The sequence below is a fragment of the Poecile atricapillus genome, chromosome 5 (genome assembly GCF_030490865.1).
Source record: "Poecile atricapillus isolate bPoeAtr1 chromosome 5, bPoeAtr1.hap1, whole genome shotgun sequence".
Classification (NCBI taxonomy): domain Eukaryota; kingdom Metazoa; phylum Chordata; class Aves; order Passeriformes; family Paridae; genus Poecile; species Poecile atricapillus.
This window is the reverse complement of record NC_081253.1, coordinates 41,069,426-41,086,474: the sequence shown is the minus strand read 5'-3', so window position 1 is coordinate 41,086,474 and position 17,049 is coordinate 41,069,426. Positions and strand designations below refer to the sequence as shown.

Here is a 17,049-nt window from a genome sequence, read left to right as displayed (position 1 = left end):
TCTGCATTTTAATCTCCTGCAGTGATTTGTCAGTTTTCCTTAACATCTCCCTGGCATATTCCAGCCATTCCCAAACTCTGCTCCGTGGAGCTGTGTCTCTGCCTTAGCTCAGTTCTCCCAGCAAGGAAGGAATCGCAGTTCAGTTGTTCTCTGGTAAGGTTTGTGAGCTGACATGCCTATTTCCTCAGCCTGGGATCAGCACCAGGTGTGGACTTAAACACCAGGAAACCCTGAGTGTAATTCAGGATGGAGTCTCCTTTATTTTCTGCTTCAGCTATCCTGGGAATGTTCTTGTTCCCATTGATTTGTGCTACTTGTGTTTCTGCTCTGCATCGATAATTGGTTACTGATTTATTTTTTCTGCTTGGAATGGCTAAAAATAGCTCAGCTACCCAAAGTGTTGATGTGATTTTATTTCCTTTTTCCCCCCTTCTTTCCAGATGGGCTTTCTGGCAGAGACCAGCCAGTGGAGCTGTTGAATCCACCTCGAGTGAACCACATGCCCAGCTCTGGTAAGGAAAAAACCTCCTATTAAACCTGGTTCCTGTTCTGGGGGGTGCAGGAAAAACACTCTGCAGCTCTGCCTTGCGAGTGGGAGAGCAGAATGCAAATGCAGAGCGCTGGAGCAGAGTCTGTTAGGACTTGCACACCTCTGCTTTTCCAGGCTGGGAGAGTGGGATTTGGGAATGGAGCACAGCAGCCCTGGGAGCAGCAGGGGGCTGGGGGGAGCGCAGCCTGGTGGGAGATTCTTGGTTTGCCTGAGAAAGGAGGGCACAGGAGAACAAAGCAGCATCTGAACGAGTCCTTTCCCAGCCCAGAAGGAGCTTTTGGAGCTGCTGCTTCTCAAGAGGGAGAAGGAACAGGGAGCCAAGGCCAGGCTGATCAAAGTGTGTCATGCCAGGCTCTGGGCTGTTTGCTCTTCTCCCTCTCCTAATGATCCTGCCACGGCATCTCCCGGGGCTTGTCCTGCTGCTCCTCATCCTGGCTGCTCCTCACCGAGCTGGGAGAGCTCTTGGAGCTCAGGGCTGCAGCTCTACAAGTGATGGAAGCCAAAGTTCTGCTCCCACTACCTGAAATTCTCTGGGAAACTGCTGCTGGCTCCTGTGTTCCCCTCTTCTCCAGGTACAAGCAGATATTTATACCAGGGGTGATAGGATATAGCAAACATTATCTGCTCTGCAGGGAGCAGCTCAGATCTTTCAAACCCCCAACTTTCCCTTCTCTGTTGCCTTCCAAAATGCCCTCAGGTCCTTTTCTACTAAGGATGAGATCTCGCAGAAGATCTGAGCACTTCTGGTAGTGCCAGCTGGAAAGATGTAAACGAAGTTTATTCAAAACAACTTGGGTACACTGGGAGGGGGAGAAAAAAAAGTGGGCTGTGACCTAACCTAGATTTTTGTGGACCTAAATGCCTATCTGGGGAAGGAAGCTTTCAAGGAGGTAGAGTTGTTGCACTGTGGGAAGAGAGATGGTTGTTCACCAGGCACGGGTGTTCGGCTTCGGATTCTGAGAAATCCCTCTCCCCTCCGTGTGCTCCCAAACGTGTCTGGCAGGTAAGGGAGGTTCTATTTTCCTAGCCCTCAGAGGGATTCTCATTTTAGAATCGCTGTGGTAGCGCAGGTCAACTTACAGGTTTTGCTGCCCACCTCGGTCGTGAGCCAGGTTGGATTTTGTGGCTCCGTGGATCATTGGCCAGGACTGTGAAAGGGATGGGATGGAATTTTCTGTCCTTTTATTTCGGTATTGATTTTTCTTGCTGGGTAAGTTTAAGGTTTCCTTTTGAGGTATTTCAGACCAAAGGCTGGAAATGTGGTTGAGAGCTTGGGGAACTTGATGGTAGAGTCTGTTCTGGCTGGTTTTCCCCTGGTGAAATGAGGCTGTTTGATGGAGCCATGCAGGTTTTAAGAAGTTCTTGCTGTTTGGACTCCATTTTGAGTATTTTTAATAGCTCACCTCTGTGCTTTTGGCAAGCAATGAGACAGGGATCCCTGGGGAGCTGTGCTGGTGTGAAGTGGGTGAGATGAGAGATGGGCAGTGCCATCTCTTTGTCAAATGGTTCTCCTAGGAATTGAGCTGTGGAAAGGGACTTCAGGCTGGCAGAGCTGGGGGTGCTCACCTGGAGAAGAGAAGGCTCCAGGCAGAGCTCAGAGCCCCTTCCAGGGCCTAAAGGGGCTCCAGGAGAGCTGGAGAGGGACTGGGGACAAGGGATGGAGTGACAGGACACAGGGAATGGCTTCCCAGTGCCAGAGGGCAGGGATGGATGGGATATGGGAAAGGAATTGTTCCCTGAGAGGGTGGGGAGGCCTCAGGTTGCCCAGGAAAGCTGTGTCTGTCTCTGGATCCTTGGAAGTGTCCAAGGCCAGGTTGGACATCGGGGTTTGGAGCAGCCTGGGATGGTGGAAGGTGCTCCTGCCCATGGCAGGGTTGGAATGGGGTGACCTTGAGGATCCCTTCCCACCCAACTCATTCTGGGATTGCCATCTTGTCTTTAGGAGTTTGCTGCAGATCTTTCTGAGAGAAGAAAGGAGAAGTAGCACCAAGCATGGCTCAGGAAAAACAAGCTGTGTGTGGGATTGTCGGGTGGTGTTCCAAATCTCAAGCATGACTAAAATAATGCTGGTAAAAAACAGCATATGAAAAAAAAAAAAATTGTTTGATTGTGACCTGGGATATTTTGTTGAAAACATTCTCCTGCCCTGGTCAGGGTAAGGTTGAATAAACTTGAGTGGTCGATGAGCTTTTATGCTGCATTTCTATTTCAGATAAAATCACTGTGGTGTGCTTGTAGGAAACCAAAATGTTTTTCTCTTTACCACGAACCAAGTGGAGGAAAGGTTTGACCCTTGTTAGTTGTTTTTCTCTGATATGAAATGGCGGGAAAGTTCTAAAAATCCTCTGTCCTGCAGAGCATTTCAACTCCAAGAAATACTTTCAGCAATTTTATGAAATGGTTTTTAGGAGTGAATTTTGTTGAATAGAACTGAGTTAAGTCATCGCCAGTGAAAATTATTTCTATCTTCTGTATAAATTAAGGATTAATTGGAGGAAGGGAAACATTTTCCCTTTTCAAAGACGTATCACCCATAATTGGTGCTTCTGAATTTCTGAGGTGCTCGCAGAAGTACAACAAGACAAAGCCCCCACAGCCCACATCCTGCTCAGGAGTACAATAATCATCAGTTTGATAACTCTGCCTGCTCTGCCTCGGGCTCGCGAGGATCGCGGCGCCTTTGGCCCGGGGGAGGAAAAGGAATAAATTAACTTTATTGAGCAACCTTGCTTCCCTTAATTTTTTTTTAATTTTTTTTTATTTTAAATATAATTTATTAATATAATCAGAGGCTGGTGACGCCCTGATTTCCCAGGGAAGCTGTGGCTGCCCCTGGATCCCTGCAAGTGCCCAAAGCCAGGTTGGGCAGGGCTTGGAGCAACCTGGGATAGTGGAAGATGTCCCTGCTGGGGCTGGAAAGGGATGAGGTCCCTTCCAACACAGAGAATTAAGTGGGAGATTTCAGCTCCCTGCTGCTTTTTCATTTTCCTAGATCTAACTATCCACTCTCACTTCCACAGTCATTTGCAAAAAAATGATGTTGGTGTGTGTAGGAATAAATGGTTTGTACGAGCCTCTGGACTAATATTGTCCCTTGGTTTTGCAGCCAGAGATTCATCCATGTCAGCTCGGGAACAACGTGAGGTTTTGTCATGCCCCAGAAGTAGCTACCTTTCAGAAAGTGTTAAAAATATCCTGATATATACACATATATACAGATAATATATATAATAATCATCTATATAATAATATACACAATATACATAATATATACAATATTATATATAATATATATATATTATATAATTCATATAATATGGATATGTACACGAAGCCCAGGATGGCATAGAAACCTATCCAAACCCCCCAAACTATCATCAAAAGTGAGGAAAAAAATCATTTTGATGTCACAACCATGCACTGGGCAGGTTCAATCCTGTACTCTCATTAGGTTATTGAAAAGCTGCAGCTCTTTTTGTCAGGCTTGGTGTGACAATTTTGCCACCATTTAGATGGTCTGGTATAAGATCAGATTCCCAGAGAAGCTGTGGCTGTCCCTGGATCCCTGGAAGTGTCCAAGGCCAGGCTTGGAGCCCAGCTTGGAGTGGAAGGTGTCCCTGCCTATGGCAGGGGATGGGCTTTAAGGTCCCTTCCCACCCAAACAGTTCCATGATTCCAAGGTAGCAGAGAAACTGCAGCTCAAAGCCTTGGGAGTTAAAATCAGCTCAAGGTTAAATTTCCTGCAGTACTTGTGATTTATTAATATTTGTCTTTCATTTCCAACCTGAGCTAAATGGACAAGCCGTAGCCCATGCAGTGACAATAAAAGGAGTGTTTCACCTGCTGGAGGCACTCCTGGAGCCTCAGAACCATTCCTCAGCAAGGAAAGCCCTGCACAGCCCTTCAGCCAGCTCCCCGATCTCCACAGAGGATTTGCTGAACTGCTGCGCTTCTATTAGAAGCCCTTTGCAGTCAGTAAATTTGGGGTTATTTATGCAGGAGAGGAGAGGGAGCTGCCACATCTAGAGGCTCTGGGCAGCTCCCTGCAGAGGAGCAGGGAAGTTCAAGCTTCAGAACCTCTTTTGTGGACCAGTGCTGTCCTCAAAATCATGTTTTGTTGGCCGTGGGATAATTTAATGACCCTCTAAGTCTGCTTTAGCACTTCGTGCATGTGCAGGGGTGTATGGAAGATGGATGAGCTTTTTGGCCACCTCTATCTCAACTTCAGCATCCATGTTTCCACATGGAATTAAACCACCCCTCTAGCCAGTCCAGGAATCAGAGAATCATCAGGTTTGGGTTGGAAAGGACCTTAAAAGCCATCTTGTCCCATTGGCAAAGACACCTTCCACTGTCCCAGGTTGCTCCAAGCCCCATCCAACCTGGCTTTTGACGCTTCCAGGGATGGGCAGTCCTGAACTGATCTGATGCTGGAGCCCAGAATGTGGTTTTCCTGGAAGAACAGGAGCTCACAGCTCCTCAACTCTGCTTTGTTGTCTTTTGTCTCAGAAAACGTATTTATCTGTCATGATTTATCTGTCTCCTTTCTTACCCATGAGGAAATGGTTATCAATTGGAGGAGCTGGCATGAATTATTAATGATTATCCCTCTTTTAACAGCTGAAAGCAGCACTTAAATGTGAAGCTCTTGAATGCAGTGCTGGTTTCCTGGATGAAAGGCAGGAAAGTTTGCTCTGCTGCAAGCCCCAACTTGTTGTTTTTTTCTTCTTCCCTCACCTTGCTTAGTTCATTAATTCACACCGATCAGCTCCAGAATTCACTGGATTCTCCTAGTCCTGACTCTTCACCAAGTGTTATTTTCAAAAATAAGAATTCTCACCAGTTCCCTACCACAGGAAAGGTTGTTTTGTGCTTTTGATTTATATAAAAGCGGGTGATGAGGGGAAGAGGCTTTGAATGCTAAAACTTTGTGAAGAAAACTTCGGGAAGGAGGAGATGGCAGGATGTGAGCAGGCCTGGAAAGGCTGCCTTGAATGGTTATTCAGGAATTTGTTCCCATTGCCTCTGGCTTTGCTAAAAATAGCAGTACTGTGTGGTGAATGAAAAGTGATAAATGTTTCATGGAAATTGATCATGGATTGAGGCTTTCCTTGGGGAAAACATTCCATGTGCCTCACATGGGATTCTGGAGGCCACGTCTTGTGTGCCATGTGTGTTTGCAGCCTGGATGTTTCACCTGGGTTTGCAACCCCAAGGAGGCAATTGGGGTAAAATCTTTGTTGTTTTGCTTTTTATTTCCTTTCTCAGTCCCTTCACTTTTTCGAGGTAGCTCTTGTCCTGGGGCCGTAGTGCTCCAACACACCCTGTACTCGATTCCTTTTTTCCATCAGCTTCCCTGGAGAGATGGAGGATGAGGATGGACTGTGCTGTTATTTCCAGGGGCTCCCCAGATGCTCTCTGCCAAAATGACCTGGAGGTAGTTTATTGCTGAAGGGGAAAGAGCAGTCACCAGGATTTTAGGAATTCCTCTTCTAGCACGACACGCGTTTATCAAGATCCCAGAGGCTTCTTCCCCAGTGTATATTGATTTTCAGGGCTATATTTGGCTCTGCTTTGTCTTTGGGCAGTGGAGGGAATATCAGGTGAATGTTTTGTGCAGCGATGCCTGAAATACAGCAGCAGCCTCCAGATGCTTCCCTGGAGAATTGCTGATGGTTCATTAAAGAGACCTTTCCTTGCTGCCCAGGGAAGCTGTGGGTTCCCCATCCCTGGAAGTGTCCCAGGCCAGGCTGGATGGGGCTTGGAGCAACCTGAGATAAGGGAAGGTGTCCCTGCCCATGGCAGGGATTGGAATGGGATGAGCTTTAAGGTCCTTTCAAACCCAGACCAGTCCACGATTCTGTGACTAAGTATCTCCTCCTTTAGCTTAACTAATATCTTGTGATCTAAACCACTTAATCATCACTACTTTTCCATCTGTTTCTCATTCAAGGAATTGTGTCATATCAGATGATTCATTCATATTTGATTAGAGATTTCATTATAAGCTGGCCTGAAGTTTTTTATGATCTAATGAAAGGCTGTGGAATCACTGATTTGGAACTGCAGTTGTAATATGCAGCATAAATATACTGCACGTTTTGATTATACTTTTCCTAGGTACTTTTTAAAGCTCTGACAAAAATTCTTGCCGGTGAATTATGTACACTGAATTTAAAAAAAAAATAAAATTGGTGCTATGCAATGATCTTTTCCATTGGAGAGAAGTCCCAAGCTACTGTTGGACATCTCCAAGTTTCACTGAGTGACAAAACAGTGAAATTTAGGTCAAAACTTGCCTTTTATGACCCATTTATAACCCTGCTTGTAGACAATCACACTTAAATGATATTAATGAAGCTCTTGAAGATTCTGAGTCGTCCTGCCTAGGGTGACATATGGGAGGCTTTTTATTTTCACTGGGGACAGTCATCTGCCACCTGTGTGCAAATTGTTCCTCACATTAAATAAATTACTGCACTTTATTTATTTATTTATTTATTTTTTCAAAAAACAGATGAAGTGGTTGCAATAATGTATTTTTAAAAATATTAACAGGGTAGAGTTGGAGGTGTTTTGCCCAGGGAGTGCCAGGACTTCGATGATATGGATCAGGCCAGGTGGGGTTTTGTCCCTCCCTGTCTGAAACCCTCCTCTGGCGAGCAGTGGGGTTTCCTGTTGGTTTTCTGCTGGCACAAAGGGCTGAGATGAGCTCTGGGGCTCTGCAGCAGCTTTGGGAAGGTGTTTGTGACGCAAGGCATGGCCAGCTCCTGTAATCCTGGGAGCTGCTGTGCCTGTCACTTAAACAGGACCTTTCTTAGGGTGCCATTTGGCCTGCCCTGCCTGCCTCAGCCCGGGGTGCAGCACAGGGGTTTTGCTGAGCAGGGTTTTGCTGGTAAAACTCAGCTCAGAGGGTGGCAGGGATTCCCTTCACACAGTGTGCTGCAGCACTCGGGCAGGGTCTCCCCACAGATGTGGCTGGCTGAGCCCTGGGGTCCAGCACCACATGGACTGGGTACCCTCAAACACTCAGAAACCACAGAATCCCAGGAAGGCTTGGGTTGGGAGTGACCTCAAAGCTCATCTCATTCCACCTCTGCCCTGGGCAGGGATTTCCAGGAGCTCCCACTATCGCAGGTTGCCCTGTTCAGCCTGGCCTTGGACACTTCCAGGGATTCAGGGACAGCCACAGCTGCTCTGGGAATTCCATCCCAGCCCCTCCCTGCCCTGACAGGGAAGAATTTCTCCCCAGTATTCCATCTAACCCTGCCCCTCTTTCTGCTTAATGGCTTTATAGTGGGAGCAGGATCTTGGGAGCAGCTCCCAGCTCTGTCCCTGGAACTCAGGCAGACCACGGTGTCCAGGTGGCCACCACTGCAGTGGAATTGCGTGTGTCAGGGCATTTAACCTCACAAATCATGTTTTGGGCTTCAAAGCCCGCTCAGATGCTCCAGAGCGAGCTCCTTGTCTCCCTGTCCTGCCTTTGATGGTCTGTAGGGTCTGGAAAACTGCCAGCTTTTCCTGGTGGGAAACACCAGGCCTGACCTTCGACCAAATGTTGTGCTGGCAAAGTACCACTGGATTATTATCAAAAAAATACCCCTAACCACAGTATCAGACTTTTGGTACCATGTTTGGAGGTATCAAACATTTCTGTAGATGGAAAAAATGAAATTCCTTTCACGTTCCCTGTAAATCCCTGATACAGGGATTTGTATATGCTTATATATGTACATATATGTGTATACATTTGTATTAACCTTGTATAATCCCTGTCCCAGGGGTTTATCATGTCTTGAATTAGTGCTCAACAAAACTCAGATGCCTTTGCCCATGCCTGGCTGTGCTTGTAACAAAGTCTCTAAAGCCTCAGGAGTTCAGAGCTCTTGGGTTAGGAGATAACTCTGTGGAAAAGGCAGAAGGCTGGTACTAAAAAATAAGTAAATGGATTTATAAAGTAAAAAAATCCCTTTTGGGACCTTGAGGACTTTACCTTGGTGACCCCATGCTGGCATGGAGCAATATTTAAAATTTGCAGAGAAGGGAATTGCGGAATTCTCCAGAGTTTCCTTTCTGGGATGGTAGCAGAGGGAGAGGTTTACCTTCTGTACCAGCTCCAGACACGCGATCTGGTCGTGTCCCGGTGCTGAGAAGGTTTGGGAATGACAGGGCAGGGAAGGTACTGGCTGTGTTCACATGGGGATCAGGTGTCCTGGGTGAGGAGCCAGGAAACTTCACCTGGTTCCATGTGCAGCCAAACGTGCAGCAAGGAGCTGTTTCACCTCTGTCACTGCAGCAGGGCACTGGGAGAACCACCACTGCCACTTGGTGTGGAACCACATGCATTAATCCACTCTGAAGGAGATTTCAGTCGTTCCCCCTCCCTGTCCCAAATACTCACTCACAGGTGCCAGCTGGACACTGTCAGTCTCAATATTACAGGGTTCACTCATATCCCAGATCCCCCATATTTGTTGGATAATCTCTGTTTTCTCTTTAGTTTAGGTAGAAATCGTGTTCCTCAGCACAGAGGGAGAGCTTTGGAGTTGTGCTGCTGTTTGCTGTGTTGAAAAAGGCCGTTGCAGCAGAGAAGTAGAAAATGCAGTCACTTGGCAATTTGTCTCTGTACATCACTGAACCCCACCAAGTTCCTGCAGCTTGTAAATACTCATATACTCAGACATTCATGGGCTTTTGCCAAGCAAAAGGGTTTTTTGCACTGTTTCTCCCAGGCTTAGCAGTGTATACTTTTCCTTGTTGTATGTATACTTCTCCTTTGTGTTTTACTTTTATTATTTCTTTATTATTCTATTGAAATCAATTTGGCTTCTTTGCAGAGATTTGGCTACATGTTCTGACAAAGTTACTGGTGCTGGTCAGGATGCTGGTACAGGAACTACACCACAGTTCTGTTCTACAGGAGGAAAATTACTTTTTAAGTGAGTTGCATGAGGTGACAGACGAATGAGAATTACAGGTGATTTAAAAATCACCATCATATTAAGCCAAATTCCAATCCTTTCAAAGCAGCTTTGACAGGGGTTTCAGGTGGATATTAAGTTTTTGTGCAGTTTGGAATGCGCTTTGCTCTTTATCCCACAAAAGAAGTTCTTGTGCAGGATGAGAATTTCAGCTTCTGAGGAGCTGTTACATAACACAGGGCGCTATTTGCACCTTGGAATGAAATATTAACTGCTGGTTTCTACCCAAATGCTGCTTTACACCCAAAATCCTGAGCTGTGCATCTCTGGGTTGGTATGGCAGGTATTGAGGATAGATTTCCTTTCCAACCCAAACCATTCCATGAGTCTTTGCAGCCCATCACTCCAGGTTCTCCTTTACCTGTCAACAGATTTAGACTCCCTGGGCAGAGCAGCCTGAAGGAGTGCAGCATTCTACAGGAAGATGAACTTGTTTGCTCTTTAAGCCACTGCAAACCGGATCTCGGCACAAATGCTAATTTCGAGACGCTGATCTCCACGAGCAGCAGATATTTAGTCTTACACGCGCCAGATGGGTTTGCTGCTGGCATCACTTGTGAGATTATGGTCAAAACAAGGACAAATCCGCTATAAAATTCCAAGACCTGACTGAATAATTTTGTGTTTGCCTTCCCAAGGATCAGCTAGTTGTCACAGTGCTTTATTTTGTGGCTGTCAGTGTGGCTGGTAAAGCTCCTTCAGGCATCTGAGATGGGCTGGCAGTGGGAGGAGAGGCCTTGCAGTGAAGGATCTCTGCCACCTCAGGTTTCATTTACTAATAAGCTTCGTATTTTTTTTTTTTATTTTTTTATTAAAGTCATTGTAGAACATTGCCAAAAATTTTGGGCGTGCAGGAGAACTGGAGAGGGACTTTCTCCAAGGACACTGAGTGACTGAACAAGGGGGAATGGCTTCCTAGGACACTTGAGTGACAGGACAAAAGGGAATGGCTTCCCACCAGGATGGGAAGGGAATGACCACCCCCAAGCTGAGCCCTTTTCCCATTATCCAGGAGTATTCTGTATTTCCACTGGGACAATACAAAACCAAGCTGCTGCTGCTTCCAGCATCTCCCAGTTTGTTTGCGGCATGGAGGATTTCAGAAGCAGCACTTTCCTTGAGCAGAAATCAAGGCAGATGGTAAAACCAAGTGACCTACAAAACATAACAAGATTTCTCACCAGAAATGTACAGTACAAACAAATGTACTGTCACCTAAAAATACCGAGATGGCATTTCTGACAGAGTGATGATCGTACGGGGAAGTCAAAGTTTGGGTAAGGTCAGGAGTGAGTTTTGCATCCTCTTAAAAACACGCTGGTGATCAAACTGACTGTAATGTGCTTCAGCCTCTTGTTTCTTCCTCCTTGGGACTTGGTTTGCTTGGGTTTGTCTGGTTCTGTTGGATCTGTAAATCAGGTTATTATTAAAACTGTCTCTCCTGATGTGTCTGTGGCTAACAGCACTGGTTTGGACAGGTTGTGTTCTTCTCTAACCTGTTCCCAGCTGCCCCCTCCTGTCAGGGACTTGTGCAGAGCCAGAAGGGCCCCCTGAGCCTCCTTTTCTCCAGGCTGAGCCCCTTTCCCAGATCCCTCAGCCTCTCCTGGTGCTCCGGCCCCTTCCCAGCTCCGTTCCCTTCCCTGGACATGCTCCAGCCCCTCGGTGTCCAGCTCTTGCAGCTTCATCCCTCCCTCATTTTTCAGGCATCCCTTCCAGAGCCCGAGCACCTCGTGCAGGGACAGTGAAGTCCTTAGGAAATCTCTGGAGCTTGGGATCCATGGCCAAGAGCTGGTGCTACCTCACGGTCCCTGCCAAAACAGAGCTCTGCAGTTCAAGGCCACTGCCCTGAGCAAAGCAAACTTGAGGCAAATCGGCTGTGAAGTGGAAACATGGGAATGAAAATGGGTGAAATCACAGGAGGATTAGGCTGCAGTGATTTAAGGCAGCTTTATTTCAGGATGGAAACACTGACACAGGATTTGGCGCACTTGGAGTTTGGCTTGTTATCTCCCTCGTTAAGAAGGGTGGTCAGACACAGGCGTGCACAGGAATCCATCTCTTTGCAGACCTTTCTCTATGCAAAAAAATGGTAATAATGGCATTTTGGAAATGCTGTTCTCTGTGCTGGCTCCTTGGGCTGATCAGCTGGGAGAGGAGAGGGGCTTTTGTAGGCATCACGTCCCATGGATTTCTGGAATGCTGGGAGATGCACAGTCTGGGATTCACATAGAAAATACGGATACAGCAACCTGGGCTAGTGCAAAGTGTCCCCTGCCCATGGGACAAGCCCCATCCAGTCTTGGGCACTGCCAGGGATGGGGGTTGAGCCACAGCTGCTCTGGAGTGTTTTCACTCACATCTTTCTGTTCTGTGGATGTTTCAGCCGGTCTGGCTTTCCCTTAAAGAGTGACTTGTTCCTGTAATCTTTTGGAGGAGTGGGCTCCTAAACTTGAAGGATGAACCTGCAGAGCACAGAGCTTCATTAAAGTGAAAATCAAATACAGTTAAAGTGAGATGTGGTTTGCTTGGTGGAGAAGGGATTAGTAGCTGCGCATTGGTATCAAGCAGGAGTTTTACCTAAAGAAGGTTTTGGTAGTGATTATCTGTGTTCTTTGGAGCTTCTTGACAGTGTTTTGGTGAGGAATGTTGGAGCGAGCCTGGATATCCCATTTCCATCATTTCCTGCTAATACCCAGGGTGTGTAGTACTTCAGGGAGACAGCAGACGAGCCATTGCCATTTCTGTTTGCCTCCAGGTACCACTGAATCAGATTCAACCTTCTTAGATTTGCCTTTGAAAGCCTCCCTCTTCAGCTTGCCTCCTGCAGCTGTTCCTCAGCTGCTGCCTGCACGTCCTTTTTATCTCTTTCTTCCAACTTTCCCAGTGCCTTTTGTCCGTGGTGTCCTCCTAAGCCTCGGTTGGCTGAATCCCTGAACCCTCTTCAGCTCCTTCCCTGAGTCTTTTATCTTTTCTCAGTGTTCTGAAAAGAGAGTCACTGTTATTTGGGCACGTATAGGAGCTCCATCCTTATATAGATATTTTATATCTCTTGCCTTTGGGCTTCTCACAGCATCCTGTTTCTTTTTGTGGAAGGATCAGGCTGTAGTTGACTCCTTGACAGGGAAGTTTGGTGCCTGAATGTAGCTGGAGCAGAGTTGTAGCCTCCCACTGAAAGAGGCAGGCACCATTTAATTTGCCAGAGTCCCTAAACCCTGTATTAGGTCCAAGTTTTGCAGCTGAAGTGGCATTTTTAAGCAAGATAATCCATAGTTTCTCAGAATTTCTGAGGGAGGACTTGTTCCCCTCTTGTTGGGGTTGTGGTAGGTGCAGTGTGGGTGTGTTGTGGTTTGGGAAGCTGCTTCCCATGCTCAGCAGGCCACTACCTGGCTCAGAGCTTTTAATGAAGGAAATGGGAGGTTTAAGTCTAGAAGCTTCCAAAATGAAGCTATTCTCTTTGTTCATTCATAGAGTTGTTTATTCCTTAGGAAGGCAGGTTTAAATGAGTTTAAAAACAGTGTTCAGAGAATCACAGAATCCCAGAAGGGTTGGGGTAGGAAGGGACCTTAAAGCTCATCCCATTCCACCCCCTGCCATGGGCACACCTTCCACTGTCTCAGGGTGCTCCAAGCCCCGTCCAGCCTGGCCTTGGACACCTCCAGGGACAGCCACAGCTTCTCTGGGCACCCTGTACCAGGACCTCAACAGCCCTCAGCCACGAATTCCTTCTCACTATTGCATCCAACCCTTCCCTCTGGCAGTGGGAAGCCATTCCTCCTTGTCCTGTCCCTCCATCCCTTGTCCCAAGTCCCTCTCCAGCTCTGGAAGGGACTCAGATGTCTCTCTGGAGTCTTCTCCTCTCCAGGTGAGCACCCCCAGCTCTCCCAGCCTGGCTCCAGAGCAGAGGGGCTCCAGCCTTTGGCACCCTCTGCACTTGTTCCAGCAGCTTCCGATCCTTATGCTGGGGGTTCCAGAGCTGGAGGCAGCTCTGCAGGTGGGTCCTCACCAGAGCAGGGTAGAGATGGAGAATCCCAGTGAGATTCCTTGTGAGAAATATCTAAAACTCTTTACAACCACACCTGGATTTAACCTGTTGTGCTGAAGCTCACCTTCACGCTCATCCCTGCATGGCTCTGGCTCTGTTTGAGGAGCAGTACTTGGCTGCTTCTGCTGAAGGAAAATTGTCGCTCTATTAGGAACGGCGAAAAGAGCGACACAGACTCTCTTGGAGTCCATCAGGAGAATATCTCTCAGTTTATTGCTTCAGGTCTGTTTTATAGACTGATACATGGAAAGTACAGAAAGGAAACTCGTATTGGTTAGCAAACTACTACATCACCATCATTGGTCAGTGGGGCACACCACCCCCCGACCTTCTCCTGCAAAGAAAACAAGGAACAGACAAACAGCACCTGCAAGGCTGTTTTCTGTCTCTGAGGATTGTTTTAATTCCTCCCCATGAATTCTCAGGCCACTTTCTCAGGCAAGACTGAGAAGCTATGTGGCCTGCAGTTTCACATGCTCTCTGTTTCAGAGTTAGCATCCACAGAAAATGCCACAGGCTGGGCAGATTTTCAGCAGAAGCAGCACTGAGTTTTTGTGCCGTGTCTGAAAGGCCACCTGGTGTCAGTGGTTTGGCAGAAATGCTGAGAGGAAGCTCCCTTTGAGGAGAGCCATCCGTGATGTGGGGAGTCCTTGTCATGCACGGGTCACTGCTGCCATGGGGAGTGCAGGGAACATCTGCCCTCATCCTTTAGGATCTGGGTAGCAGGATTCTGGGTTTTAATGGGTTCAGTTCATCTGGTGGGACTTGGGGGCGGGGGGAATGGAAAATGTCTGTTTTTTAAGAGAAATCTTAGCTCAGGTTTGTGTTTTGGTGTGTGCATCCAGGAAGGGCAACCCCTGCCTGTTCTGACAGAATAAAAAGGGGCTTTAATGCCATTCCTCTGTGCTGTCCAGGGGTTTGAATGGGTTGAGGCTACTTGAATTTCTCTAGGAAACTGCCTGTGGTTGACGCTCTCTTAAAAGACTTTCTTTGGGTATTTTAATGTGCATATTTATTGTATTGAATGGAGACAAGTAGCATCCTGGTCCTAACGCAGCTGATAACTGAGTATTTCCATTATTTGGAAGTCAAGCCCTTCCTGAGGGGATACAGGAAGCTGTGGGCTACTTACCCATGGATGGGCTTCCCTTCCACCACAGTCTGGATTTCTACTCAAAACTACAGCCTTTGAGCAATCTATGAGTCTTCAAGAGCTGTGGAATAGCATTCCTGTTACAATTTGCTGTTTAGCTGCTCCTTTTGCTGCTTTATTTCTGTCGTGATGGAGGAGATGGTGTTGCACATTTTGGGGCTTGTTGGACAGCTGGGGGCCTCTTGGCTGGTGACAGAAGTGAGCTCACTCTCCTGCTAGTAATAACCATTTATTTGCTGTTTGAAGTACAGTGGGACAGGTAATTCTTAAGAATTTTGTTTCACCTTCTCTTTTGGCAAAGGGTAGTGACCTTAAGCTGAGGGAGGGCAGGGATGGATGGGATATTGGACAGGAATTGATCCCTGTGAGGGTGGGCAGGCCCTGGCACAGGGTGCCCAGAGCAGCTGTGGCTGCCCCTGGATCCCTGGAAATGTCCAAGGCCTGTTGCTATAGGACACGGAATGATTCACACGGACACGGTTCAATGTATCATAGGAAAAAGAGCTCCTTTTATTTTTGTGACTCCAGTATTTATAAATTCCTGACAATGCCCAGGGATTGGATAGCCAGGTTATCACCTTCCCAAGCACACTGGTGGTGAGAAACATTCATCAAAAGACATTTCTTAGAAAGAATGTATAAACACCTATGTTTATAGTTATTTTCCTGGGAAAGCGGCTAGAATCTATGAAAACAAGATCAGAAGGTTTAATTTTCAGGGTGACAAAGACCAGGTTGGACACTGGGGCTTGGAGCCGCCTGGGACAGTGGAAGGTGTCCCTGCCCATGGCAAGGTGGAATGGGAACCCAAAGCATGCTGTGCCACTGGCTCATCAGCTGGCTTTATTCCTGCCATTGGAGAGCTCACCCCTTGGGAGGCTCCAGGGAAAACTCCAGAGGACCAGTGGGAATGTCCAGGTGTTTGTCTGGCCCCCCTTCACTCGTCTTCCCCATGCTGACCCAACCAGGTGGATTATTTTTTTCCTCATGGGAAGTTTTTCACATGTAATCTCAGGATGAGACTTTCTGGCTCCTGTTCCATCTCTTCCATGTTTAATTCTCTTCTCCAAAATGTCATTTTCCCTTGAAGGAAGCTCAGAGTGAGATTAGAGAGAAGCATATGAGAAATCCACGTGGGTTTGGCTCTACAGAAGTGCAGCTGGGCTTCCTTCAACTGCTTTTTGTCCTGGGGACCTGCAGAGGGGAGAAGTTTCCTGTTCAAGCAACACAGATGGATCAAAGAGGTTCAATAGCTGGGTAATGCCTGGAGCAAAGAGGCAGGTGAAATTACATTCCCAGGAATTGCAGAATCCTGGAATGATTTGGGTTGGAAGGAACTTTAAACATCATTCAGTCCCACCCTCTGCCATGGGAAGGGACATCTTCCACTATCCCAGGTTGCTCCAAGCCCTGCCCAGCCTGGCCTTGGATACTTCCAGAGATCCAGGGGCAGCCACAGCTTCCTGAGCCTTTTAAGAAGAGCTATACATTTATTTTTTGTTTTCTGTTTTATTATTTGTTGTTTATTTAGATGGGATTTTTCAAAATGGAAACTTAAGTGGGTTTTGCTTATCTACTCCATGCAAGGAAGCTGTACAAGGAAAGGTTTCCCACAATTGTGTGAAGTTTGAAATGAGAAATAGTCCAAGCTGACTCCTTTCGTTCCATTATCTTTAATTTCACAAAAAGCTCTGGCTCCATCTGAGACACTCATTTGTTAGAGATGTCACTGATGAATCCAACAAGGAGATAAAGTGGGATAATGGTTGAAAAGGAGGTGGAGAAACTGGAGTGTCTTCCTTTGGAGCTGCTCTGTCATGCTCAGGCTCATCTGTTGGAGACATCTCTGTTGGAGACGCCTGTCATCAAGGATTTGGTGCTGGCCTTGAACTCCATATTCTCATTAAGAAAATACCCCTGAATATCTCTCCATGGGAGTTTATAATTTTCCGGACTCTGATGTCCTGCTCTGAGAGGGGCTGGAACAAGATCCCTTCCAGCCCAACCATTCTGGGATTCCTTGCAAACACTGAAAAATGTTGTTTTCTGTCCATTGTGGGTGTAGCTTGGTGGGTTTTCTTTTTCTTCAAATTAAGAGGCATTTTTTAATGCTTTAAGATGGAGACAGTAGGATGAGTGGTCTGCTCTTCAAGTTTTGGCTTCCTTATCGTCATGAATAAAATTTTCGTGCACCTTACTAATAAATGCTAATGAGGTCTGTTCAGGGGAGGAATTAGGCTCAGGAAAGCTGGATATGTAGAAATCCAGGATCTCTGCGTCCTTATTACGTCTCCAGGTCTCGGTAGTAATCAGGGAGAAGTTT

At 46.8% G+C, this 17,049-nt stretch overlaps 1 protein-coding gene across 8 annotated transcripts in view; it reads left to right on the top strand.

Annotated features, from left to right (window-relative positions):
* Positions 1-17,049, top strand: part of HDAC4 (histone deacetylase 4) — a 178,109-nt gene that overhangs the window by 72,086 nt on the left and 88,974 nt on the right. For all 8 annotated transcript variants that reach the window (XM_058840650.1, XM_058840651.1, XM_058840652.1 and 5 more), the window contains one exon: positions 441-512. In XM_058840650.1, the coding sequence (XP_058696633.1) occupies positions 441-512 (72 nt within the window). The remainder of the gene's footprint in view (positions 1-440; positions 513-17,049) is intronic.